We start from the raw sequence: 27,963 nt of genomic DNA, 5'->3' as shown, positions 1-27,963 counted from the left end.
TGGCGTTTTGGCTTTCCGTTTGCGAGATCCGTTCAGGGCTCTCACAAACGGTCCAAAATGGATCAGTTTGGCACTAATGCATCCTGAATGGAAAAGGATCTGTTCAGAATGCATCAGTTTGCCTCCGATCAGTCTCCATTCCGCTCTGGAGGCGGACACCAAAACGCTGCCTGCAGCATTTTTCTGTCTGTCCTGGGATGCGGAGCGAGACGGATCTGTCCTGACACACAATGTAAGTCAATTGAGACGGATCCATTTTCTCTGACACCATCTGACACAAAAGAAAACTGATCTGGCAATAGAAGACATAATACAACCGGATCCGCTAATGACGGATGCATGCGGTTGTATTATTGTAACTGATCCGTTTTTACAGATCCATGACGGATCTGCCATGGATTTCAACCTCTGTATTGGAAAGGTTGAAATCCACAGCATAAATTAACACAATGTAATCCCTTGCACTATAAGACGCACTTTCCCCCCCAAAACTGGAGAAAAATGTGCTGTTCTTATAATGCAAATACTAATAGGCGCCTAAGCGCCTAATAGTACAGTAGAACTGGGAAGCAGTGATCATAATGTGCATTTCCTTGGCTTTACTCACCGCTCCCTGGTCTTCAGGCACCGGACTGTGTCCTGACAGCGTACAACTCCAGGATGTACTGCATGTATGCATGCACCATGACCTGATGCTGTGCAATGTTAGGTCACAGTGCAGCAATGCAGGAGGAGTGCGCTGGATCTTCTGAGTGGCGGTGTTGTACAGAGCAGGAGAGGCAAGTTCTTTTATTTATGTTTTTTGTCTGATCCGATTTTTTTGCTCAACTTTTTATTTTACAACGATTACCATTAAAACAAAACGCTTGTTAAAAAAGGGAAGGTACTAAGTGTTAGTTTTTTTACTTCTACTCTAAGAGATGGGTTACAAATGTGGGCCTTACTGCTGTTTTGCTTTTGGTACATGACCCATAGAGTTGACAGTGTGCATCCAGGCAAAGTAGTTAGTTAATCTGTATTACATACGTATGACACTAATAACCAATTCACCTGCTCATTGTACAGAGAGTTGACTTTGGGCACCTTCAATTCAATTAACAGAGAGCACAGATGATCCAGTGTAAGCGAGTCAATAATAATTCTGTATAAAGCACAGATTTGTGCAGCACTGCTCCTAGTGCACGGCTTGACAGCTACTTGTACAGCCAAGGCATCTCCTTAGGTCTGAGTAATGTCCTGCATGTCCAGTAATACTGATGAGGTTCAGCTATCAAAAACACAGTCATATTTACCCTAGAAGTCTGATTACTTTAATAAATCATTATTTTCTAACTATGGGATAGGCCGATACATAATAGTGGAACAAAAACTATACAACTACCGTATTTTTCTCCATATAAGACGCACTTTTTCCCCCCAAAGCGGGGGGTGGGGGGGAAATGTCAGTGCGTCTTACGGGGCAAATACATGAGAACCGGGAAACAGCAAATACTCTGCTCACCACGTCATGGTCTTGCTCGGCCGCGTGATGTGCTGTGACTGTGCACGTCGTGAGGACGTCAGTGCTCTGACCTCACACTGTGCGTGATGGGTCACAGCACAGCATGGCAAAACAAGAGAGCGGAATGACAGAAGCGTCATTGCTTTTTTATTTTTTTCTGCTCTGAGCATCATGGGGGCGTCATTCACATTCGGACTCTCATCTAAGGTCTGAATTGGGGGCTCTTATTTCACTAGGCTCTAAACTAAGGTCTAAATGGGGGTATTTTCACATTGGGGTCTGATTGAGAGTCTTATGAGCATGGAAGGTCTGAATTGGATCTTAACATTGGGGGTCTTAGCTGAGGTATACGAAAACATTTTTATTTATTTTTTTTCCTCTAAAATCTAAGTGCGTCTTATGGGCAGGTGTGTCTTATAGGGCAAAAAAATATGGTAGTTCATGAACTCTATATTTGATTGAACTTGATGGACTTATGTCTTTTTTCAACCATATAAACTATGTAACTATATAAATCAACTATGTAACTATGATACTCACCCAAAAAGGGGAAGTCACAAACAGCGCCATTGATCCTGAAAGCCACAGTGCCGTCTGTTTCACTGCTTTTAGCTCCATCAGCCTAAAGCTTTCAACTTTCTTCAGGAAAGCATTCTCCCAGGCGTAGAGCTTCAGCACCTTTATACCTTGCAGAATCTCCGAGATGAGCTTTATACGACCATCCTTCTGCTTCATCTGCTCCTCCTGTGGGAAAAGTAATAAGGCTTCATATATAAACTATGGAAATATGGCTGTGAAACAAAATCAGCAATTGTTCATTGGGCCTTTTTTTCTCTATCTGCATTAATTTTTATAAACACGTACAACAGACATTTACCAATTTAACCTCATTATACAATGATGTTAATTTGCACTTGGAACATTTATAGCATAACTTTACATTTTTTTCATACAAAAGCCGAGTCCATGTATAATGGTGGAATTTATTTTAATTTTTTTATTCTTGTTGTATCAAAATACATTTTCTTGGTCCAGAAATTTAAGTTTGTAGTGCCTTGTTTTAGGGAACTGAACTTAAATATTTAATAACCTGGAACTTTTTAGCGGCAGAATTTTTTCCCCCCCAACAGAGTGTGCATTTAGAGTACGTATATTTAGCAAGAGCAGAGATGCAGCAAGGAAGAGGCTGAAAACTACGTCAGTGTCCATAATTTTGAAGGTAAAATATCTGTTCATCTGAGAGGGAAGGAGCTTGCAGTTAATTTCTGGGCCACCACAAAGTGTATAGAGCTGTGCTAGCTCCAGCACACTGCAGCTCCTTCAAACAGCTTATCAAAGTTATTTGGATAGCACAGATTTAGAAGGGTTGTCCAGCAGTGGCGTACTAAGGGAGGGGTGGCGCGTGGGGCGGTCCGCAATGGGTGTCTGCTCTCAGGGGGGTGCCAGAAGCAATGAGCGCTTCCATCTATACAGATTGCTGGAGCTCTGGGACTGCGGTCCTGTCACTCACTGCTCAGCTCCCCGCATTCCTCCCCTCCTTCAAGCAGCCGGTGCACAGAATGGTGAAGCAGGAAGACTTCTCACCACTCCACCATTCAGCCTGCAGGCACAGATCGCACTGCCGGCCTGTGTGGGCGGAGCCTGCAGCCCGGAAATCTGCATAAGCTCTGCCCAGACAGTGCTGCAGAGCGATCTGTGCCTGCAGGGAAGAGAGTTATGTGAGCTTCAGGAAAGGGACAAGGAGAGTTGTTACTGTATTTGTTATTTTATTTTTTAATACAGTGGGGGCACAGAGGGCTTTATTACTATGGAGTGGGCACAGAGGACTTTATTAATGTTAAGGGGGAAGGAGGGCATTATTATTGTGAAGGGGCACAATGAGCATTTCTACTATGGAGGGGGCACAGAGCCACAGGGCATTACTACAATGAAGGGGGCACAAAGGGCATTATTTCTGTGAAGGGGGCACAATGGGCATTACTATAAAGGGGCACAATGGGGATTATTACTGTGAATGGGGCCAAAAGAGGGCATTACAACTGTGAAGGCATAACTACTGTGAGAGGGCACAATGTGGGCATAACTACTGTGAAGGGGGCACACATCTGTACAAAACTACTGTGAAGGTTGTACAATGATGGCAATACTACTGTGAGGGGGTACAAAAGTATTGGGGGGGGCAAAGAAAGGACCCGCCCCGGGTGCCAAACACCCTAGGCACACCACTGTTGTCCTGGACTTTGATATTGATGGACTATTCTCTGAATAGGCCAATTGGTGAGCGTCTGACTGTTGGCACCCCCTCTGATCAGCAGGACTCTGATGAGCGGCACAGTCTCCTCACGGCTTACCAAAAACAGTGACATTGTATGGCGCCTGTGCTTGGTATTACAGCTCAGCCCTATGCACTTGAATGGGACTGAGCTGTGCCTAGGCCATGTGACTGATAAACGTGATGTCACTGGCCTAGAAATAGGCCGCAGAGCTCACTGGAGCGTCAGCTAATCTGTGTCGGTGCAGGGAGTTGAACTCTCGCTGATCAAATATTGATGGCATATCCATCAATATAAAAAATAAAATAAAATAAAAAAATCACACAAGTAAATCATTTCTAAAATATGAAATTTTTTGGGCTGAAAAATATATGGAATAGGTCACGTTAATCGATTCCATTCAGTGCATCCGAGTGTGGACTTTGTTGAGTTATATGGCAATAAGAAATGTATCATGAGATCAAACTTGATTAGCTCCTGCTCACGGTCACGGAGCATAGCGTGCACCGCATATAAACATCAGGGGAGTCTCACTCTGTAAATCCTGGGAAGCTCCCGCTGACGCGTTTCACCAAGATACAAATACTTTCCCACCAGCTCCAGCCTTTTTATCTTATACAGACAGGAAACCCTGAAGGCCACTTTCTGTCAGTATTTTGTGATTCAAACGTGGGACAAAAACATTGACAAGGTTCAAATCTTCCCATTGCATTTTCTTTCTGCAGGCCCAATGCCAGGTTTTGGCTCAAACACGGATGTAAAATACCGACCAAAGTACTGCCATATAAAAAAGTGTAAATTGCCCCCCCCCCCCCCCCCCTCCTTTACAAAAGACAAAACAATTCAATGGGGTGAAGGAAAATAAAAATAGATAATTAAATTGAATCCTAGGGGATATATAGCATTGATGGCAGTAGCAAATTGAAAAAAAAAAATTGTCATTAGCTATTGATAGTACACATCAACAAAAAAAAAAAAAAAATTGAAAACAGCTGAAGTTTACCTGTAATTTTTTGATGAACATTGAAAATACCGCCATAAAAGGAAGATTTAAAATATACACTCCGATTCCTACCAATACAGCGACACCGAGATTCTGAAAAGACGACATTAACAAGCGGAGAAAATGATTATTTTTTTATAATTGTATATTTATTATTAAATAAAACAGAAATGAAAATACACTTTTACAATAGAATAATGCACAAAAGTACAAAGTAAGGATGAAACATGAAATACATCACATACATATTGAATGAGCTTTTGTATCACTTGATAATAGTCAGTGATGGAAAATGAGAGACCGAGCAGAAATAAAACAATAAAGTGAACTAATGGAGACTGTGTCTATCTGTAATCAGTCCGAAGAAAGACTACTAAGCAGTATATCCTAGACAAAAAGACATCAGGTCGTAGAGGGAGAGCCTTAAAGACCCAAAAGCCCGGAGCTTCTCAGCTAATAATGCTTAACCTAACAAATACCCAACAGACAAGACAAATAACATAGACAAAGCCATAAGGGGGAGGGAACAGTCCTTTCACATGAGGTCGTCAAGGTTGCCTAGTGGCCCAGTAATTATCCCACAGGTCCCATATGGCGTTGAAGAGTGCCATTTTGTCCTGAAACATAGCAGTGGAATACTCCATTGTTCGGACCTCCATCACCCTAGCATACAAATCAGAGACCCGTGGTGGTTCGGAGCTTTTCCAAGCTCGGGAGATTAGACAACGAGCTGCTGTATCAATAGCAATAGCTTGAGTGCGTGTTTTTTAACTTGAATGGGGACCACATTGAGCAGGAAGGACATAGGATCAGGTCGGATTTCAATTCCAAAGATATCACTCAGCAGGGCGCCTACTCTGTTCCAGTAGGGGCATATCTTGGGGCAGTCTCAAAAAATGTGAGGCAATGTACCCCTATGTAAGCCGCATCTCCAGCAATCACCCGGGACTACTGGATTCATTCTATGGAGGAGGTCAGGGGTGTGATACCAGTACATTAAGATTTTATATTGGTTCTCCCGATGAAGTACCGACAGAGGATTTCGCTGCTCTCCTCCATATAAGGTGCCAGAGTGAGTCCGGTAAGGCCCTCCCCAGATATTCCTCCCAACGCACCATATAGGAATGCCTTTGGACCCGATCAGGGAAGAGAGTCAGCAATATGGAGTAAATCTCAGAAATTAGACCTTTCGCATGTACCCCTTCCCTGCAAAGGCGTTCAAAGGGAGTCGGAAGGGAATCTGTGACCCCTGAAAAAATGGCCTGGGCGAAATGACTAATCTGGATATAAAAGAAGTTGGAGGAGGGGGGGGAGATTATATTTGGTCTGCAGGGTACAAAACGGCAGAAGGTCCCTAGTGAAGGGGTCCACAATATCAGCAAACCGAAACAGGGGGTAGGGTGATATAAGAAGGAGGTCATGGCGGAGTGATTGGAAACCAGAGGGAATTTGCTACTGCTGCCAGATGCGTCTGGTACAAGCCATGGGCCCTAGGAGATCCTTGGCTGGTAGAGTCCTGTCAGGTCCGGACCATAACATGGAGTTAGGATGTACAGGAGCTAGCCAGAGTTTTTCTACCTGTATCCAGACAGAGTATTGGTGCAAGGAAGCCCAGGCTGTGACAGAACGTAGCTGGGCCGCCCAGTAATATTTGGACAGATCCGGCACCCCTAGATTGCCCTGGTGCCTACTAGATAGAAGGACCGACCTCGGGATTCTATGCCACTTCCCGCCCATATGAATCTAAGGAGGGGAGATTTAGTGGATCTCAGATCTTTAAGGGGAACTTCATTCGGTAAGGTCTCAAAAAGATACAGAAGCTTGGGCAAGATCGTCATTTTAGTCGCAGCAATACATCCCATGAGAGAGAGTGGGAGAGCGTGCCACTTATCTAGAAGACCCCTAATCTCAGCATATATACATGGGAAGTTAGCTTCCCATATCGGGGACTGAGGTCAACACCCAAATATCGCAGGGAGTCCGTCTTCCAATGGAAAGGAAAGTTAACCCTGAGAGAGCCCAGGGCCGTCTGAGAAAGATTAAGAGGGAGGGCCTCAGTTTTATGGGTGTTGACCTTATACCCCGAGAGTCGACCAAACTCCTGTAGAATGGAGTGGAGGTTTGGTAGGGAAATATGAAGCTTGGTAAGGGTAAGGAGGATATCGTCTGCATATAGCAATAGCTTAAACTCCCTGTCCTTGACCATAACACCTCTGATGTCTGGGCAAGCCCTGATCTTGGCTGCCAGGGGTTCGATACACATGGCAAATAGTAGGGGAGACAAGCGGAGAAAATGATTTTAAAAATATCAGAGAAGTACTTTTATATACGAGTGTGGGTCTTTTTACATAATAGTTAATTGGGGTCAAAAGCCATACAAATGATCATTCAGAATATTGTATTATTTAATCCCTTTAAAGATATAATTAAAGGGGTTATTCAGGAAAACATATTTATGACTTATCCTCAGGATAGTATCAGATCTGTGGGGTTGTGACACCCGGGACCTCCGCCGATCAGCTATCAGAAAAAGGCCTTGAGCGCCGCAGCCTCTTCCTAGGCCAAGTGATGCCACCGTACATCAGTCACATGACCTAGTTGCAGCTCAGCCCCATTCAAGTCAATGGAGCTGAGCTGCAATACCAAGCACTGCCACTATACGATGTGCGGCGCTGTCCTTGGAAAGCTGCCAGGAGCCTGTATCTCTCACCATAACTCTGGTGGGCACAGCAGCTCCCTAAAACAACTGATTGGCAGGGATGCTGGGACTTGGACCCCCGCTGATGTGATAATGATCACCTATCCTGAGGACAAGTCCTCATTATTTCCCAGATAACCCCTTTAACCAGTATTTTATGGAAAAACATCAAGACTGCAATCACTTAGGCCCCTTTCACACGGGCGAGAATTCTGTGCGGGTGCAATGCGTGAGGTGAACGCATTGCACCCGCACTGAATCCTGACCCATTCATTTCTATGGGGCTGTGCACACGAGCGGCGATTTTCACTCATCACTTGTGCGTTGTCTGAAAATCGCAGCATGCTCTATATTCTGAGTTTTTCACACAACGCAGGCCCCATAGAAGTGAATGGGGCCGCGTGAAAATCGCAAGCAAGTGCGGATGTGGTGCGATTTTTACGCATGGTTGCTAGGTGACGATCGGGCTGGGGACCCGATCTGTATTATTTTCCCTTATAACATGGTTATAAGGGAAAATAATAGCATTCTGAATACAGAATGCTAAGTAAAATAGTGATGGAGGGGTTAAAAATAAATCAACTCACCGAGTCCACTTGATCGCGTAGTTGCGGATCTGTCTTCTTCTGTAATGTTGAGCTGTCAGCTAAGGACCTGTGGTGATGTCACATCACATGATCCAATCACATGGATGGTGATGAACCATGTGATTGGACCGTGTGATGAGCACAGTGACGTCAAAGGTCCTATTTCTGTGCACAGCAAAGAAGAAGACAGAAGAGATGCCGGCTGCGTGATCAAGTGGATTAAGGCGAGTTAAATTATTTTTCATTTTATTTTTACCCCTTATTGTACTATGCATTCTGTATTAAGAATGCTATTATTTTCCCTTATAACCATGTTCTGTGAAGAAGTTCGGGTTTGGGTACCAAACATGCCGATTTTTCTCACGTGTGTGCAAAACGCACTACAATGTTTTGCACTTGCGCGGAAAAATCGCGCATGTTCCCGCAATGCAACCGCATCTTTTCCCGCAATGCCCGTGTGAAACCAGCCTTAAGGAGATGGACCCAACATTGCATTGTTCGAAATTCTCTTTTTATCAAACTAAAAGGTAGGCACACACATCCAGACAAATATACGTAACCCATATGTATTTGTCTCAAAGCGATTATTACTGGTTCTTGGAGTGAAGTAACAGATAACGTCCTGCCACTATCGACACCGCTATTTGTTAATTCATATTCTTATGAACTATGGTCTGATCCTCCACTATTCAGTCACCTCAGCAGCCCCTTGTAAAAACATTAACGACACTGGAATATTAGGAACAAAGGGCAACCTGTTCTACTGCATTCCAGGCATCTTCTGGCCGGGACACCTTCACGCTCCATTGTGCTGCACTCCGAAATCTGATGCACTTATAGGCTTCTCTTATCTGCTTTTTCTATCTGACTGCATTTAGCAATAATAATCCAGTCCATTGAACTTCTATAATAGTTTCTATCTTCAGGTGTGCAAAAATGTCATAGGACTCCACAGTACAGGACCCCGCCAGTGAGTTTTTTTTTTAAGTTACTGATCACTGTAGGTGCTGCTGTCTTTGATACGGGCCAGTATCCCCCTCGCTGTGCAGAATATAACAGATTTATCAGCAGGGTGCACATCATGTTAATGAATCTCCTATTCCAACCGAAATCTGGGTCTCACTCCCCTTGGTCTAAAATTACTGTCCTCTCCCATCTTGGTTGAACTTGATGAACCTGTCTTTTTTCAACTGTATTAACTATGTAAAATATTTCTAATTTCAAATTAATAAAATAAATCCACTTTAAAGGGTTTCTATCACCTTGTTTTGACATAATTAGCTATCAGACACTAGCGATCCGCTGGTGTCTGCTATACCAAACAATGCTATTATAATACCTTTGTGTGCAGCTGTTTGCCTAAAAAAACGAACTTTTATTGATATGCTAATGAGCCTCTAGGTGCTATGGGGGCGTCTTTTCGGTACCTAGAGGCTCGGTCTACTCACACAAAATGCTGCCCAGCGCATCCCTCCAGCCCGCCCATCTCCTCGAATGCGATCCTCCCTCTGAGCCAGCGGACGAATTCTCGCGCCTGAGCGTCTGTATTTGGCGCAGGCAATGTCTGACCGCTCCCTGCACAGACATCTCCACTGCGCCTGCGCCGATTACGTCAGAGTGCTCCGAGGAACAGATGGCGCAGGCGCAGTGGAGATGCCGGCGCAGGGGGCGTTTAGACAGTCACTGCGCCTGCGCCGAATACAGACGCGCACGGCGCGATAATTCGTCCGCTGGCTCAGAGGGAGGATCGCATTCCAGAGGAGATGGGCAGGCTGGAGGGACGCGCTGGGAGGCATTTTGTGTGAGTAGACCGAGCCTCTAGGTGCTGAAAAGACGCCCCCATAGCACCTAGAGGCTCATTAGCATATGAATAAAAGTTTGTTTTTTTAGGCAAACGGCTGCACACAAAGGTTTTATAATAGCATTGTTTGGTAGAGCAGACACCAGCGGATCGCTAGTGTCTGATAGCTAATTAGGTCAAAACTAGGTGATAGAAACCCTTTAACTTCTATGTTGGAAAAAGTGAAACGAATGCCTTAAAAATATAGGACACTCATTCTGAACACTATGGGGCACATTTATTAAGACCAGCGTTTTAGACGCGAGTCTTAATAAAGCCCTAAAGTGGTGGTAGATCCGCCGAAGTTATGAAGAGGCACCGGTCTCTCCATAACTTCGGCACATCCAGCACCAGTTCTAAATGTAAGACCGCTTCCAAGCAGTCTTACATCTAGACCTTTTTCTACGCCTAAAACAGGCATAGAAAATGGTGAATAAGACAGGGGTCCCGGCACGTCCCCTTCCCATCCATGTCATGCCCACAATTTTAGACCTGGCATGGGTAGAGCTAAGTCACAGATAGCGGCGCAACTAACCGTTGCGCCACTATCTGCGCCTAAAATATGCCTAATTTAGGCGTATTTTTAGCACAGTAAATGACCCCCTATATTTCTCAATGCATTTAGACTACACAACTAGCATAAACATATGGATAACATGCATAATGAAACTGGCTGCCTGCAGCCACCACTAGAGGGAGCCCTGTGTATATGACTTTATACAATTACTACTGTATACAATGGAAGCAGTACAAAAAAAAATAAAAAATTTAAACTGCACACTCTCCCTTGTGGATGAAGGAAAATGGCGAATCTATGTCAGGCAGCCCCTATAACAGGGATCAGCAACCATCGGCATTCCAGCTGTGGTGAAACTGACTACCAGCATGCACACTTGCTTAGCGGTTTTCAGAACTCCTATAGAAGTGAATGGAGCATGCTGGGAGTAGAAGTTTCACCACATCTGGAGTGCCAAAGGTTGCTGACCCCTGCCGTATAACCACAGGCTCCACAGCAGTGTGGTCTGCCACCATGGCGAGTACCTCACAGTTTATCTTGAAATCCTGGCAAATGCTTTGAGCAACTAGCAGTAGTTGATGCAATCCAACCATAGGATAAATAATGTAATGAGAAAATATCCATGCTACTGAATTTTGCACAGACCGGTTATGGCCCAAATGTAACTCACCTGCCAAAGAAAATACATAACAAAAATGATTGCAATTGGTGCCGACCAGACATAGTTTAAGCACGTGGACAAGTCCATGAGCTTCTGCACATCTGTGGAGATCAGGTTCACAATTTCACCAGCCGAGGAATTCTTTCGTCCAGCATTGGAAATGACTAAGGCCTTTACAATAAGGAACAGATAATATTAACCATTGTAAAAGGAGAAATAAACAAAGGAATAACAAAAACACAACATTGACTGCTTCAACTGTGAATACGTTTATTTAGCCGTGCCTTAAAGGGGTTGTCTCACTTCTGCTGACAGAGGGCATCTGTCAGCAGATTTGTACCTATGACACCGGCTGACCTGTTACATGTGCACTTGGCAGCTGAAGGCGTCTGTGTTGGTCCCATGTTCATATGTGCCCACATTGCTGAGAAAAATTATGTTTTATTATATGCAAATGAGCCTCTAGGAGCAACGAGGGCGTTACCATTACACCTAGAGGCTCTGCTCTCACTGCAACTGCAGGGCCATCTGCACTTTGATTGACAGGACCAGGCAGTGTAAACCTAATCACACCTGGCCCTGTCAAAGTGCAGAGGGTGTAGCAGTTGCAGAGAGAGCAGAGCCTTTAGGTGTAATGGCGGCAACACCCCTTTGCATGTATTAAAACATAATTTTTCTCAGCAATGCGGCCACATATGAACATGGGACCAACACGTGCGCTTGGCAGCTGAAGGCATCTGTAACAAGTCAGCCAGTTTCATAGATACAAATCTGCCCTTTAATACAAGGCAACTACTAATGTATTGTGATTCTCCATATTGCTTCCTTTTCTGGCTTGATTCATTTTTCCCATCACCTTATATACTCTGCATTTCTAGGGGGTTACGCTCACTCGGCAATCCAGCAGTGGTGAATGTGCTTGCACATTACAGGAAAAAGTGACAGCCTCTCTGGTGGCCGGGACCGTGGGAGCGCGCACAGTCACTAATGTGCCACCTTGTATCTGTGCTGCAATGGTGGATACGAGCAGGGTATAGTGTGATGGAAAAATGAATCAAGTCAAAAGAAGGCAATATGGAGAATCACAATACATTAGTAAGTGTCTTGTATTAACTTTCTCTACCTGATCAATGCAATTTGCTGAAGGGAGACAACTCCTTTGAAGTGACATAACCCAGTGTTTCCCAACCAGTGTGCCTCCAGCTGTTGCAAAACTACAACTCCCAGCATGCCCGCACAACCAAAGTTGTAGTTTTGCAACAGCTGGAGGCACACTGGTTGGGAAACACTGACATAACCAATCCCCCTTCTTCCATCACTCAGCTCCTCTGACATGAGCATCGGAGCATTTCATGGCTTTTTTGTTTACATTTTCCACTGCTAGGCGGAGGCTTCCGCCTAGCAGTGTTCCTGTTGACGTCACCAGCACTGATGGGTGGGCTTTAGTGCTGCCCTAGCTGTTTTACAGGCAGCACTAAAGCCAGTCCATTAGTGTCAGTGATGTCACTGGGATCACTGCTAGGGGGAAGCCTCTGCCTAGCTTACCCATGGAGAGCCCGGTACGCCACTGTATCTCCGGAAAAAGCCCTTGCCCTGCACTGAATCGCATGATATGCTCCGAAGCTCATGTCAGAGGGGCTGAGTGGGTGAAGAAGGGCATATGTCCGGGTTTAGCTCTCAACCCGGACAACCCTTTTAAAGTAAGCTTCCACTAGTAATTGTTTAGTTGTTATAAGAAAGAATTTATGCCAATCTTATATGGTAAAGTTTGCTCTGGAGGGGCTCACTGACAAGTATCTGTTTTTCGGTCTGCAAATCGTGGATTCTGCAAAATACAGATGCAGTCCGTGTGCAATCCACATTTTTTGGCAGACCCATAGGTCTTCAGAGGATTTGTGTGCTTTCTGTATTCGTATGTCCGTTCCACAAAGGGGTAGAACATGTCCTATAACTGACAGCAGAACGCAGACCACTGAGGTCAATGGTTTTGCAAAAATGCAGATGCAACATGGATGTTATGAATGTACCATGTGGATTATAAAGTACTGTACCTTCTTGTAGACACTGCCCACTATTGCTGATCGGAGTCGCAGTCCAATGACATAGCACTGATAGTCATGTTGGTGAAGGAAGAGGGACTGAAAACAAGGGCAAATCAGCAGGAGGACAGCAATCAAAAAGCTTTGCCAAGTTGGTGTCAAAGAATTCTTCAAACTGCCCAAGAGTAGCCTGATGAAAATGATTGAAAATGGATCATGCTTAGAGTAAAACCACTTTATATTAGTAATAACATGAGTACGTCAGCTCACTTACATTGTGGAACCCGATAACTCATTCTGACAAATCATTGTATGACTAATCTATTATTTCTAATATATACCCTCTGGAAGAAGTGGGGGATTTACTAAGCTTACTGTGCCAGAATTATGGGTTTACTTTGTGCTTGGTACCACATTTATTATGTGTTTTAGACACTTTCTGCAACTTAAACTACTTTCACATCTCACATTGCATTATCATGACAGAAACGATTTTTGCTGATCCATGACAGATCCAACAAAAACCGCCTGCATCCGTTATGAACAGATCCGGTTGTATTATCTCTAAATCGATGAGATGTAAAGTTAGATAAAAGTGTTTATAAAATGCACCAAATGAATCATCCAGCAGGAGCCACTTTGATAAATCTGATGCAAAGACTTTCTAATCTAAATGGTTAAAATAATAGGATTTAGTAAACCGGAACCAATGGATTCCGCAAATACGGTGTATATCCATTCTAAAGGGTATATTAGACTGCCAGATTTTCTGCCTGATGATCAGTCATGAGCGTTCCTATGAAAGCTTGTTATTGATCATCTGGCAGTCGTCTAATAGTGATCTGCCACCGGCACTCCGCTGTCCTGCATGGGGGTGAGTGATTGCAGCTCCCCATGTTGCGGAGGACATCGCTGCATGTAATAGCAAGAATTAGGGAATTATGCATGATTAACACAACAACACGGTCAATGATGTATGTATGCATATATATCAGAATGTTATTGAGCCTATAATACATGTGTGATTAGGCCCACCATCAGAGATCAGTTATATAGCATCTGATCAATATTAGGGACTCCATCTTTGAGCCTTATCTAGTTAGTTATCATGTGAACCATGAACTATTGCACCATTCAAATGAGAACAGAGTACACAGCTATCCTTCAGATGGACTTTGACACTTGGCCTGCACACTGACATTTTAAAACCCTACACAGTTCAGCCCCCAAACCTGCTCATTAGGTTACGGAAAAGCTGTGAATTTTCACTCTATGCATGGAGTGAAATCCTCTTCAAATCTGTGTAAATGTAGCCTTAGTTTAAGATACAGTATTTTAACATTCTATGGTCTAAGTTTCCCCATCCTCCCATTCATCCACAAACCCTACAGCAGCCCTTCTTGACAGTTTCTAGGGCTGAAACGATTACTCAAATAAATCGAGTAACTCGACACCAAAAAAAAATCCTTGAGTTGGTTGTGCCATAAGAGCACAGAGCGTGCGTGAAGTGCTTGCTATTACTCACGCTCTGTGGCCTCAAGGCGGCCCGCACCGCGCTGCACTGGATCCTAACATACAGCGTCAGGATGTAGTGCACAGTAAGCGCGCAATATGACCTGACACTGTGTGACACCAGGACCTAATGCATCACGGGGAAGAAGAGGATGGAAGATCTCTGGAGTGTCGGCAGCACCCTACAGGAAAGGTAACTACTTTTAGTTCACTGGTGCTGCAGCTGGGCACTGATGGCTAGGAGGGGATACTGGGGGAACTGATGGCAGTGGGGGCGAGCTGATGGCACTTGGGGGAGCAACTTATCGCATGGGGAGGGAGCTGATGGCAATGCTGGAGGAACTAATGGATTTGGAGGGGGAAGCTGATGGCATGTGGGAGCTGGTGGCACCGGGGGAGGAACTAATAGCACTGGAGGGGGAACTGATGGCACAAGGGAGGGGGAACTGATGGTTTTTTATAGAAAACATTTTAATTCGTTTTTTCTTATTAGAGTACTCAATTAATCGTTGGAAAAAAAAACGGTAGAATACTTGATTACTAAAATAATCAATAGCTGCAGCCCTATTTCCATCCTTCATTTTCGTTTCTGTAGGTTTCTGTCCAGCTACCCACCCACTGACACCTCCACAGATGCGCCGTTCTCTCTGCTCACAGAAAGTCTGGGTCAGAACTTCCTGAGAGCAGAGAGAATGGCGCCTGTGCAGAAGAGGAGGCAGAACAGGCTACAGTAAAACCTGACCTATTTAATGGATATCACCGCTGATGTGCCATCTTTTCCACGGTGTAAGAGCTAAGGGCAGAATAGAACGTCAGCGAAAGCGGAAAGAAAGCAGTGAAGGGGGTCACGTGATCATGCTAGCGCTCTGAAAAGAGATGCTGCCATGCTAATAAAGAGGTATTACAGGGAGTAAATAAGAGTCATGCACATAGACCTCTGTGCCTGGAAAACCCTGTTAATGTTATGATATTCTACAAAACTCAATTTTGGTTGGACTCAGAAATGATTGACACAAGCACAATTATAATTGCTTGTCAATTATATAAATTCATATGACAACTATGCATTATCAACACAAATATTCTATAAATCATGCAACTTTGCCAAATGCTTTTCGCAAGTCTTGATCATTTTTTAAATCCTCTCCTTGTTCAAACTATTTTGTACATTAACAGATGCATTTTAACCTTGAAACTTTGAGCTTGTAAAAATACATTTGCAAACAACACACCCACTGGCAAAAACCAACTCATTTCTGCTGATCATAGTGACAGTAGGTCAAAGCCACTAAAAGGTGTAGTATGTCGTAAATCATAACAGCCCTGAACTTCTGTCCATTTCTGTTATGCCATGTTAAGTATGTTTGCATTGAAAAAAAAATTATATTTGCAAGCTTTAACCCCTTCAGGACCCAGCCATTTTTCACAAATCTGACATGTGTCCCTTTATGTGGTGATAACTTTAAAACAATTTTACTTATCCAAGCCATTCTGAGATTGTTTTCTTGTCACATATTGTACTTCATGACCGTGGTAAATTTGAGTCAAAATATTTCATTTTTATTTATATAAAAAAATACCACATTTACTAAAAATTTTGAAAAATTTCGCAATTTTCAAAATTTCTATTTCTCTGCTTTTAAAACAGATAGTGATACCTCCAAAAATAGTTTTTACTTTCCATTTCCCAAATGTCTACTTCATGTTTGGATCATTTTGTAAATAACGTTTTCTTTTTTTGGGATGTTAGAAGACTTAGAGGACCAGTTCAGGTCTGAAGTCACTTTGTGAGGCTTACATAATATAAACCACCGATAAATGGCCACATTTTAGAAACTACACCCCTCAAGGTATTCAAAACTGATTTTACAAACTTTGTTAACCCTTTAGGTGTTTCACAAGAATTATAGGAAAATGTAGATGAAATTTCACTTTTTTTTGGCAGAGTTTCCATTTTAATCAATTTTTTCCAGTAACAAAGCAAGGGTTAACAGCCAAACAAAACTCAATATTTATTACCCCGATTCTGTAGTTTACAGAAACACCCCATATGTGGTTGCAAACTGCTGTACGGGAACACGGTAGGGCGTAGAGGGAAAGGAACGCCATATGTTTTTTGGAGGGCAGATTTCACTGGGATAATTTTAAGTTGCCATGTCCCATTTAAAGCCCCCCTGATGCACCCCTAGAGTAGAAACTCCAAAAAAGTGACCCCATTTTGGAAACTAAGGGATAAGGTGGCAGTTTTGTTAGTACTGTTTTAAGGGTACATATGATTTTTGGTTGCTCTATATATCACTTTGTGAGGCAAGGTTTTAACACAGTTTTTATTTTTTGTTATTTACAATGTTCATCAGACAGGTTAGATCATGTGCTATTTTTATAGAGCAGGTTGTTACGGATGCGACAATACCATAGTTTATTTTTATTTTTTGGCCAATTGTCTTAGGTAGGGTATCATTTTTGCGGGATGAGATGACTGTTTGATTGGCACTATTTTGGGGGTGCATATGACTTTTTGATCGCTTATTACACTTTTTGTGATGCAAGGTGAAAAAAATAAATTAAAAAAAGGCTTTTTTGACACAGTTTTTATTTTATTTTAAAGGACACTAATTTTTTAACTTGAAACTTCATTTTTTTTTACTTTATTTTTTTAATTTCTTGTTTCATTTTATTTTTTATCCCACTGTGGGACTTCAACGTTTGGGGGTCTCATCCCCTTTGCAATGCATTACAATACTGTGTTGTGATGCATTGGCTGTAAGTGTATTATAGTGTGTAATACACTTACAGCTTCCTGCCTGCGAGATCCAGGGGACTGAATCTCACAGGCTGTCACGGAAGGCAGCCAAGATGCCTAAGGAAGGCATGGGGCTGCCTTCCCTGCCATTGGGTCCCTGTCTCAGCAGCGCGGGGACCCGATGAGCACCCCGCACCCGGCAGGATCCCGCACGTGCCGCGGTCAGCACTGACCGCGGCAGTGCGATGGTTAATGCGCTGGCATCTGTGTTTTCACCAATGCCGGCGCATACAGCAGGGATCCGGCTATCAGTGACTGCCAAACCCCTACCGCTGATCGGGTGGGCACAGCTCCTGCACCCGCCCGATCAGCCTGCAGTACATTTACGGCGCTGGTCCTTAAGGGGTTAAGAGCACAGGCAGTATACATCATCCTTCATCAGGCAGTATACAAAACAATGACGGCGAGAAAGCCACAACTCTTAAAAGATGTTACAGACATTTGTAAATGAGACGATACATTATCAAGATAAGAGAGGAATAAAACTGCGGTTATTGTTACATATGGACAGGAGGATTTATAGGGCACGAATAACGGGCCAATTATACGAACGCTCATTCGCGATAATCTGCCCATCTAAAAGTACCGCAGATCACCTGATGAATGAGAAAAAAAAAAAGCTTGTTCATCGGGGGGAAATGATCGGAGGTGTGGACACCTCATGCATCGTTCCTGGGCAGCAGATCATGCTGTCTAAATAGCACTCTGCTGCCCAGGAGGGACAAGGGACAGCAGCAGCCACCACTCATCCTCATATTGTGGAGGTGATTGATGCATGTAAATGCATAGCTCCACCTCCACTTAAAGAGCGTTAGTGATGATCTACCTGTGTAAAAGTGCCGCAGATTACCTGAAAAACAAGCAAATGCTCGTTCATCGGGCAATGGCATCTTTTATGCAGGCACAAAAATCATTGTTCGCCGGCAGCAGATTGTGCCGTCTAACCAAGCTCTGCTGCAGGCAAATAATGTTTCTGTATAGGGAAGAGTTATGGCTTTAGTGATCACTTCTCCCCATACTGTAAAGGAGATTGCTATATGTAATAGCAGCGGTGTCCACCAGCAGAAGAAACGTTTCCTTTTTGACATTTACAAAGCTCATCTGTCAGTGTAATACAGTCCTTAACCCCTATTGCCTGCCTGTAACATAATTTTATTGCACTCCTATCTTGATGAGGTCATGTACAAGCGTCTAACATTTTTTAAGAGTTGTGCCTCTCTCAGTCATTCATTTGGATACTGCCTGATGAAGGAGCTTCTGTGCTATGAAAGCTTGCAAACAGAATATTTTTTGGGGTTAGCCAATAAAAAGTATCACTGGTATAATACTTCTGTCAATTTAACGCAAAAGTACTTGAAAGGGTTTTCTGAGATTTTTCTGATCAGTGGGGTCCGACAGTAGCAGTGTTGCTCCAGTAAGCGCCTTGGCCGCCACACAGCCGTACATTGCTTAATATCGCGCTCAGCCCCATTCACTTTAATGGGACAGAGCTGCTCCTAGGCTACGTCATCGATGAACGTGACAGGACTGGCCTAGGAAAAGCAGAGAGAAGACCGCGGCGCTCACAGACACGTTGCGGCCTTCTCAAACAGCTGATTGGTGGGGGTCTGACACCCGGGACCCCAACCAATCAGAAACTGATGACCTATCCAGAGGATTTGTCACCAGTGAAAAATAAAATTAATAAAATCTCAGAAAACGCCTTTAACATCACATAGATTTGTCTAGCTAACATGGTACCACTCTATTTTGGCTATTCCTTTCATGCCAATACCTTAAAAGTTCAGGACTGATGAAGAGGAATGTAATGTAAAGAGCCATTAGTAGAGCGGTAAACAGGTAGTGGTATCCAAAAGACTTCATGATGATCTTCAGAAGTGACCGTTTATTTATCTGCATGCTGGGATTTTTCAAGAGAATCTCGGTCTCATCCGGAAGAACTTGAACATCTTTATCGTCGTTGGCATTAGAGAACTTTGTGTGGACCTCTAACCTATTACGATACAAAGAGACACAATGAGTAAGGTAAAATAGGGGTATATTGTACTCATCCAAATGTATGGTTCATGTGGTGTTGCTGTGGTTTCCCCACCATGAATTAATGGGGTTGTTCAACAAAAACTATTCTCCAATTTTTAAACCAGAACCTGGTCTGAATACCTTTATAATTGCATGCACTTTAAAATGTTGTATATACACATTAAACATTATATGAATACTTTTCTCCCAGCTCCTGGGAATGATCCCACTGCCTTTGAAAGAGAGACCCTTATTTCCAATGAACCTTCCAAGAAAATTACAAAGATATATTCTTGCTTGATAGCCCAAGCCAGGCCGGGAAACATTAAATACATAAAAGAATGGGAGAAAGACCTACTCCTAGATCCCGACACTAATGGCTTACAGAAGTGCCTCTCGCTCACTCCCAAGATCTCAACATGTGTCCGTTTGCAGAAGAACTATTATAAAAGTTCTCACACGCTGGTACTATACCCCTGAGGTTAGATCAGTCAGGCGTGTTGGCGTTGCAAGATAGAATCGGGTTCCTTTTTGCACATCTGGTGGGACTGCCACAAAATTCGCCCTTTTTGGGACCAGATCTGCAAAATCCCCTCTCAAGTTTGTGGAGTCAAGGTTATACCTTCTCCGCTCACTAGACGAAATCCAAGGCCCGAACTGTAACTCAGCATTGTTAACACAACTACCGGCAGCTGCAAGGATTCTTATAGCTTCAAACTGGTGGCATGATTCTGCCCCTCAAATTATTGTCTGGGTAAAGAAATGCGATGATATATAAAGGATGGATGGGAGACCGGACAAACACTCAAGTTTACTAATACATGGAAACCTTGGAGCGAGTGTCAAGGTTTTTCCCCTGATCAATCCTACTTTTAAATAATTAAACTATATGTCTGTGGAAGGAAGACACTCTACTACTAATAATACCCCTCCCCCTTTGACTGTATTCCCATGTTTTACCATTTCGTACATGTTCTTGATTATTATACAACCTTCAGATATGTATCCATGCCAAGTGCTAAAAAAGCACATGCATCTGTATGTGATATCAGTTACACTGAACCCTTGTTTCTCAATAAAACTTGTTTTCAGTTAAAATGTCGTATAGCCACTGTGCTATTCAATAAAATGTATCTGTATAGCGCCACCTGGTGTTTGTCCTTTTCCTTATTTCTTCGTCCACCTCAATGCTCAGTTTAAACCTTCAACTGTCACCAGCTACTGTATATCTTCTGTTAGATGCTGTGACAATTACAGGGAGAGAGTTGCAGCAGAAAGGACACACCACCTGAGCTGCCAGCCTGAAATAAATCTAGCAGAACAATTGGTTCAATAAATAGGGAGATCTCTGGATCCATGTGAGGTACAGGGCTGGTCCTAGGTTTGTTAGAAAGAGACTGTCAAGTGCCATGTGATGTCTGATTTTCATTGCCAATCATGGAATAACCCCTTTAGAACCCTTTCACACGAGCAGATCCCTTGAGAGAATCAAGTTTCGTGTGAGAGGGATTGTGCGTTCTGCAGTTAGAAAGTGCGAGGCATTATCATGACTGATAACGCAGTGTGCCTCTGCATGACCTCTCTGTAACAGAATCATACTGACATAAAGCAGTCAGTATGATTCCGGAAAAATTAGGCTATTTTATGCTAATTAGCAACTGGGTGCAACAAGGGTGGTGCCTTTGCACCTGAGGCCTGGCTTCTTTTTTCTTTCTGGCTGCACCCCCACCACTTTGACTGACAGGGTGTTACAGGAAAATATGGTTTCCAGCCAGAGCCTCAGTCCGATGACCACGCAAATATGCCTAATAATTGGATATAGTGCATACTGATATTCAGTGGTATTCACCCATTGAGTATATATAAATATCCCAGTAGACTTTATATGTGCACATATACATATTTGTAGTCTGAAATTGTATTCCATTCACACGTGAGACTGTGGATCCTGCGGCCTGCACGTGTTACAGACGCGTACATATCGCCATATGTACATCCTGAGCAGGAAATTGGCCAAGGTTTGCATTAAAAGGGATTCTGTCACCTCGTTTTCGGTTATAGAGCTGCGGACATGCACGGCTAGATCGCCGCTAGCATGTCCGCAATATACCTGTCCTATAGGGCTGTGTCCTTTTATTTTGTTTAAAAAATGATTTTAGAGATATGTAAATGAGCCTTGTAAGGTGCCCAAGGGGCTGTACGAACCTTCCTGGTGCCCAGCCACACCCCCCTGTGAAGGAGCCCAGCACCGCCTATGTCCTCTGAATCTCCTCCTTTCGTCATAGTTAGATCGCCGTAATCTCATGATGCGCGAGCTCGCGCATGCGCAGTTCCTTCCCTGAGGCCGATGCCAGCACAGGGAAGGAACACTATGCCGGCACTGCGCATTGCGAGATTACGGCGATCTAACTGTGACGAAAGGAGGAGATTCGGAGGATGCAGGCGGTGCTGGGCTCCTTCACAGGGGGACGTGGCTGGGCACCAGGAAGGTTCGTACAGCCAGTTATACGTCCTGATTTATCATGCCTTCACTGCAGAATTCTGGCTTCAAAAAGTCACAAAATAGGGCTTTTGTGACTTTTTGGGCTCACTTGTGCACAACCTTTGCGACTTTTTTTATTCATTCATTTCACTTTTAAAATATGGATGGGAAAGTAGGTATGGTTAGCTATGCTAATGGATTTCACCCCAGATTTATCAGAGACTTAAAAAAAAAGTCGCAATTTGACTCCAGTAGGAAGGTGAAGTAGGAAAACTGGAGCAGCTTTTCTAGATAAGTGTTAGGCTACTTTCACACTAGCGGCAGGATGGATCAGACAGGCTGTTCACCCTGTCGGATCCGTCCTGCCGCTATTTCGCTGTGCCGTCGGACTGCCACTCTGTCCCCATTTACTATAATGGGGACGGGGACAAGCTCTGCCGCAGCATGGCGAGAGGCCACCGGACTAAAAGTACTGCATGTCTGACTTTAGTCCGGCAGCCTCTCACCACGCACGGCCGTGCTGCACTGGAGCTTCGCCCCCATTATTGTCAATGGGGACGGAGCGGCAGTCCGGCGGTATAGCGGCAGGACAGATACGACAGGGTGAACAGCCCATCGGATCCGTCCTGCCGCTAGTGTGAAAGTACCCTTAGGTTTAAGGAGAAGACAAATGTATCAAACACTATGGGGCATTTGATAAATGTGGCACAAAGTACTCCAATACAGACTCAAGCAAAAATGACTATAAATATTCCCTTCATGATAAATTTCCCCCATAGGTACTAGATTACTGTAGAAGGGTCGTTAATTTTAGGAATTTCTTTTTCTCCTCGATGAGAACATTTGGCTTCTATCTCATGAATGTATCTTCCTCTGAATCAACTTTGCACCCTTGTATACCACGTTCCTTGTCGTAAAAGTGTTAGAGATTTTCTCACCTACTATGACCCTGCAGTTTTATGAATTACTTTATATTCTGCCCGTGCAGTTTGTGTAAGAAAAGTCACACCTACTACTAGTTCTATATAAACTAATTGACCAAAGTGCAAAGTACCAATACAGACACATGGGATTTCATTCAACTTACGATTTGGTCTTAAGCCATTCCTTCTGGATCTCTCTTGAGAATTTTAATAAAATCTCTTCAGCTGTGTCCGATTTTCTCAGGGACCAAATATCATCTTCATTTAATGGGCGTTTATAACCCCTAAACATTATTCTTAAAAGGAAAGAAACAATAAGAAATAATTCATTGATATCCACTAACTCTTAAAAAAAAAACGTCAGCATTAAACCAGAAACATTAGGTTGACCATGCTGAGAAAAACAATATAAATTTTTTTTGTTTGCCGAGAAATGTGTACTTTTATTTATATGCACATCAAGAAGTTGGAGCACCAAGGTGCAGGCTGTAGAGCTTAGAGCACCACTACAGCTATGCCCCTAGTGCTTGTTACACTCCCTCGTCCCCTCTGACAGGGCTAGACGAGATAGCCCTGTCTTCTTGCCCCTGCCGCACTGTCACCAATATGATTCCTTATAAAATATAACTGTAAATCGGTGGCAGGGTGTTCAAGCTAATCATGCATTCCACTAGCAATGCATGATTCTGCTAAATGCTCTATGTATTATATCTGATTGCTCACTCATGGCAGTGGAGTCTCTGCAGAGGGCAGGGAGAGCTGTGGAAGGACAAGAGAATGCTTATTTCCCAGCATCTGTGCTCCTCTGTGAAGTCGCCAATGTGTTAGTCCAACCAGAAGTGGAAGTAACTACGACTTCACTGGCATCAGCAGAACGCAGCTGCTGGGAAGATCTCACAGCAAGTATTCTCTTGTCCATGCACAGCCCTTCCTCTACGCTGCAGAGGCTCCAATGAGCGCCAGCAATCAAATAATACACAGAGCATCAACAAAATTATGCATTCCTAGTGAACACACTGCCACCCATCATTTAGGACTCATGCACACAAACGTATTTTGCTTCAGTGTCCATTCAGTTTTTTTGTTTTTTTTGTGGATAGGATGCGAACCCATTAATTTTAATGGGTCTGCAAAAATGGTGTTCGCATCCGTATGTCCGTTCTGTAGCCTCGCAAAAAAGATAGAACATGTCCTATTCTTATCCATTTTGTGGACAAGGATAGGCATTGTTACAATGGATCCGTAAAAAAAAAAAAAAAAAATTATGCAATATGGAGGTCACACAGATGTCATCATTTTTTGTGGATCCATGTTTTGCGGACCGCAAAATACATACGTGTGCATGAGCTCTTACCAATATATTCACAAGGAACCGTATTGGCAGCAGCGAGAAGACAGGGCTATCTTGTCTAGCCCTGTCAAAGGGGAGGGGTGAGTGTAATGAGCACTGGAGTGAAGCTGTTAAAGTGTTTCTCCCCCCCACCCCACCCAAATGTGAACTCCTTAGGGGACAACATAAAAAAAAAAAATTCTAATGTTTTTGCATTGTACAACATCTGTTCTGGCTGCACCTTGCCATAGAACCAGCAACAGAAAAATAGGTTACCAAGATCCAAAATGCGCTTCAGTCCTTTGAAGTCTCATGGTGGGCCCAGCCAGTAGATAAATTACACAATTTTGACAGTACAAACATACTGTGAAGTTTAGAAATGTTTTGTCTTGAAATCTTTTGTAGCAAAAAAATAAATAAAAAACATTTAAAAGGAAAAAAATTAATACATTTCATAGTTTTCTGATAGATATATTTTATACACACACAAATTTAGTTTTTTTAGATTGTATCTGCCATCAAATAGCACAAAACAAAGGCTGAATGTGTCCTGTGAAAAATAATATCTGTAGGTTTGCTCAGACATTAAATAGTTATTTGCAGTTAGATAGGCCTACCCCAAAAATGTAAAAACTGGCCTGGTAAGGAGGGTAAACAGTCTGGTAATGAAGCAGTTTAGGCTACTTTCACACCTGCGTTCAGGTGTCCGCTCGTGAGCTCCGTTTGAAGGGGCTCACAAGCGGCCCTGAACGCAGCCGTCTGGCCCTAATGCATTCTCAGTGGAGGCGGATCCACTGAGAATGCATCCGCCTGCCAGCGCTCAGCCTCCGCTCCGCTCAGTGAGCGGACACCTGAACGCTGCAAGCAGCGTTCGGGTGTCCGCCTGGCCGTGCGGAGGCGAGCGGATCCGTTCCGACTTATAATGGAAGTCAATGGGGACGGATCCGCTTGAAGATGACACCATATGGCTCAATCTTCAAGCGGAACCGTCCCCCATTGACTTTCAATGTAAAGTCTGAACGGATCCGCTCAGGCTACTTTCACACTTAGAAATTTTTCTAAGTTATAATGCAGACGGATCCGTTCTGAACGGAGCCACCGTCTGCATTAATATGAGCGGATCCATTCAGAATGGATCCGCTCGAACGCTAGTGTGAAAGTAGCCTAACTTGTTTAGCAACTGTGCACACACGTGGCTTACTATTAATAACCAGCATAGTCACAGGATCTGCCTTGGTTATTATATACATAAATTTACTTAAATGCCATAGTAAAGATCACCTGTCACCACTCCCGACGTGTTTATTTCAGTAAATCCTTATATTGCCCGTGAACTAACAATCTTTTCTTTAGGAAAAATGGACAACCAGGCATGACCATTTTCCTTGTAAAAGGGGTTTTGTCCCTACACAGGCTGATGGCGGCAGGGCTTCTTGGAAAGAGTTACATAATTTTCTTGCAGGAATAACAGAGGAAAGTGCTCCTGACCACTTGTCTCGACTTCCTGCATCAGGACTAAAGTGGCACGATGACGTTGTCATGTCCACCTGCGCTGGGACAGAGTCATCGCGCAGCCTGGGTTGGGACACCGGCAACTCAGGCCAACAGGATAGGCGGCATGGAGCACTAGTGAAGTAAGTACTTAGTTTTTCTGCTCTTTCCTGGCAGGCACTATAATAATGCAGGGGGCACTGCTGTGAGACATTATAATAAGGCAGGGGACACTTTTGAGGGCATTACTGGAGGCAATATAAAAATGCAATGGCATTATAATAAAGCAGAGGGCACTGCTGGGGGAAATAATACAGGGGGTACTGCTGAGTACATTATAATACAGAGCAGTGGCTGAAATAATTAGTCACAGCGGTCTGGTCCGAAAGGAGAAGAAGAAGAGGAAAGAACACCTACAGCAGAGAAGACATCCCTGCATGCAAGACGTATGCAGTGCTGCATGTAATGTCAAATATGCCTTCAGCAGTAGGGCTGGGGGGAGGGGAGGGGTTGAATTGAGAATTTGGCACGGGGTGGGGTCACCCTTTCAATTGTCACCTCGGGCAGCAGAAGAGGCAGAATCATCCCTGGCCACAAATTTCAACTGTATCTGCTATCCTATGAAACATACAGTTGTGAACGGGCAGGGAACCACTGCTGGAAACAGTCATTCCTTGCTGGTTGTCCCGATTAGGACACCAGACATAACTTTTCTAGGAGCCCCAGAAGCCGAGCCCACTCCTGGATACAGTATATCAAAAGATGCTCCAGAACTGTTATATTATGAGGAATAAAATTACTTACTAAACATGTACACAAACTGACAGATCCTCTATAAAAGAGGATAGGCAATCAATATCAGATCGGTGGGAACACTTCTCGGCAAACATTAACTACATGAAGGGGCCGCGGCACAAGGGCAAGCGCCGTAGCCACTTCATTGCTTTAACTGCACGCCATCTACTTAGTAGTGGCTATTCAGGGCAAGGTAGCTTTGTCTTTTCACACAAATAAAATGTATACAGGGTCTTGAAATAGTATTCACGCCCCTTCAACTTTTCCACATTTTTTCATGTTACTCCCACAAACTTAAATGTATTTTATTGGGATTTTATGTGATAGACCAACACAAAGTAGCGAGTATGTGTGAAGTGAAAATAAAATGAGACCTGGTTTTCAAAAAGGTTTATAAACAGCCCCCTGTACTCAGATATCCCTAAATAAAATCCAGGGTGACCAACTGCCTTCAGAAGTAAATTAGTAAAAAGAATCCATATGTGTGTATTTTATTCTCAGTACTAGCAGAAGGACCCGGCTTCACATGGGTATATTTCATCTATTTCATATAATGTGTGTGTTGTTAAAAGATATTGACAGTATCCCCCCTAACAGTGACCTCTACAGCACCCTGCCCCTTTAACAGTGAATTCCACAGTCCCCCTTAATAGTGACCTCCACAGTAGCCCGCTGCCTTAACAGTGACCTCCACAGCAGTCGCCCCTTTAATAGTGGCCCCTGCCCCCTTAACAGTGACCTCCACAGAGGCCTGCCCCTTTAATGTTAGCACTACACAACAACATGTGTCACACAACATTTTGTTTCAACAATTTTTATGATAAGCTATGGTGTCGCACTGCGACATGCTGCGACTGCGACACGACAGTTGCAAAAAAAATCCATCCAGTGGCAGCATGTCACATGTCGCAGTGCAACACCATAGACTATCATTATAAAAGTTGTTGTGCGACATCAATGTCGCGTGACACATGTAGCAGTGTAGTTGTGCCCTACGTGTCATGCGACTTATTATCGCGCGACACATGTCGTCGTGTAGCCCTAGCCTAAAGCTGACCTACAGCAGTGAAGAAAAATGGCTGGGTTGTTATGGAAACGAAACCTGGAGTAAAACTGTATTTGGAGACTAAGGGCCTGCGAGCTTCTATTGGCTGATAAGGAACATGTGACCGTGTGTATGACAGTTGGGATATGAAGAGAAAGACTTGCAGGCTTGTATTGGCTAGAGTAGATAATTTTTTGGGGAATATCTCAGGAACTGTACATCCTAGAGAACTGAGACCCCCACAAGATTTCTTTCCCGGTAGCAAGGGATGTGTATACCAAGTTTCTTTGAAATCGATGGTTGCGTTTTTGAGGATCCTGGACATATAATATATATATATATTAACAACAACAACAACAATTACAGCTGTTCTGTGAAGGCGTCAGAAGTTTGCTAGAGAACATTAATCATTAAACAGTATCATGAAAACCAAGGAACACATGA

General features: G+C 43.6%; 1 protein-coding gene across 1 annotated transcript in view; it reads right to left on the bottom strand.

The window, feature by feature from the left end:
- The window catches only part of LOC122944705 (multidrug resistance-associated protein 1-like), a 116,235-nt gene that overhangs the window by 53,218 nt on the left and 35,054 nt on the right, over nt 1-27,963 (bottom strand). Inside the window, exons 8-13 of the mRNA XM_044303253.1 lie at nt 23,023-23,154; nt 19,209-19,427; nt 13,132-13,309; nt 11,090-11,251; nt 4,778-4,870; nt 2,042-2,245 (exon numbers count right to left, since the gene is read on the bottom strand). Coding sequence (XP_044159188.1) covers nt 2,042-2,245; nt 4,778-4,870; nt 11,090-11,251; nt 13,132-13,309; nt 19,209-19,427; nt 23,023-23,154 — 988 coding nt within the window. The remainder of the gene's footprint in view (nt 1-2,041; nt 2,246-4,777; nt 4,871-11,089; nt 11,252-13,131; nt 13,310-19,208; nt 19,428-23,022; nt 23,155-27,963) is intronic.

This window comes from Bufo gargarizans, chromosome 8 (genome assembly GCF_014858855.1).
Source record: "Bufo gargarizans isolate SCDJY-AF-19 chromosome 8, ASM1485885v1, whole genome shotgun sequence".
NCBI classification, from domain to species: domain Eukaryota; kingdom Metazoa; phylum Chordata; class Amphibia; order Anura; family Bufonidae; genus Bufo; species Bufo gargarizans.
The sequence above is the reverse complement of the archived record's forward strand: the minus strand, read 5'-3'. Positions and strand labels throughout refer to the sequence as shown.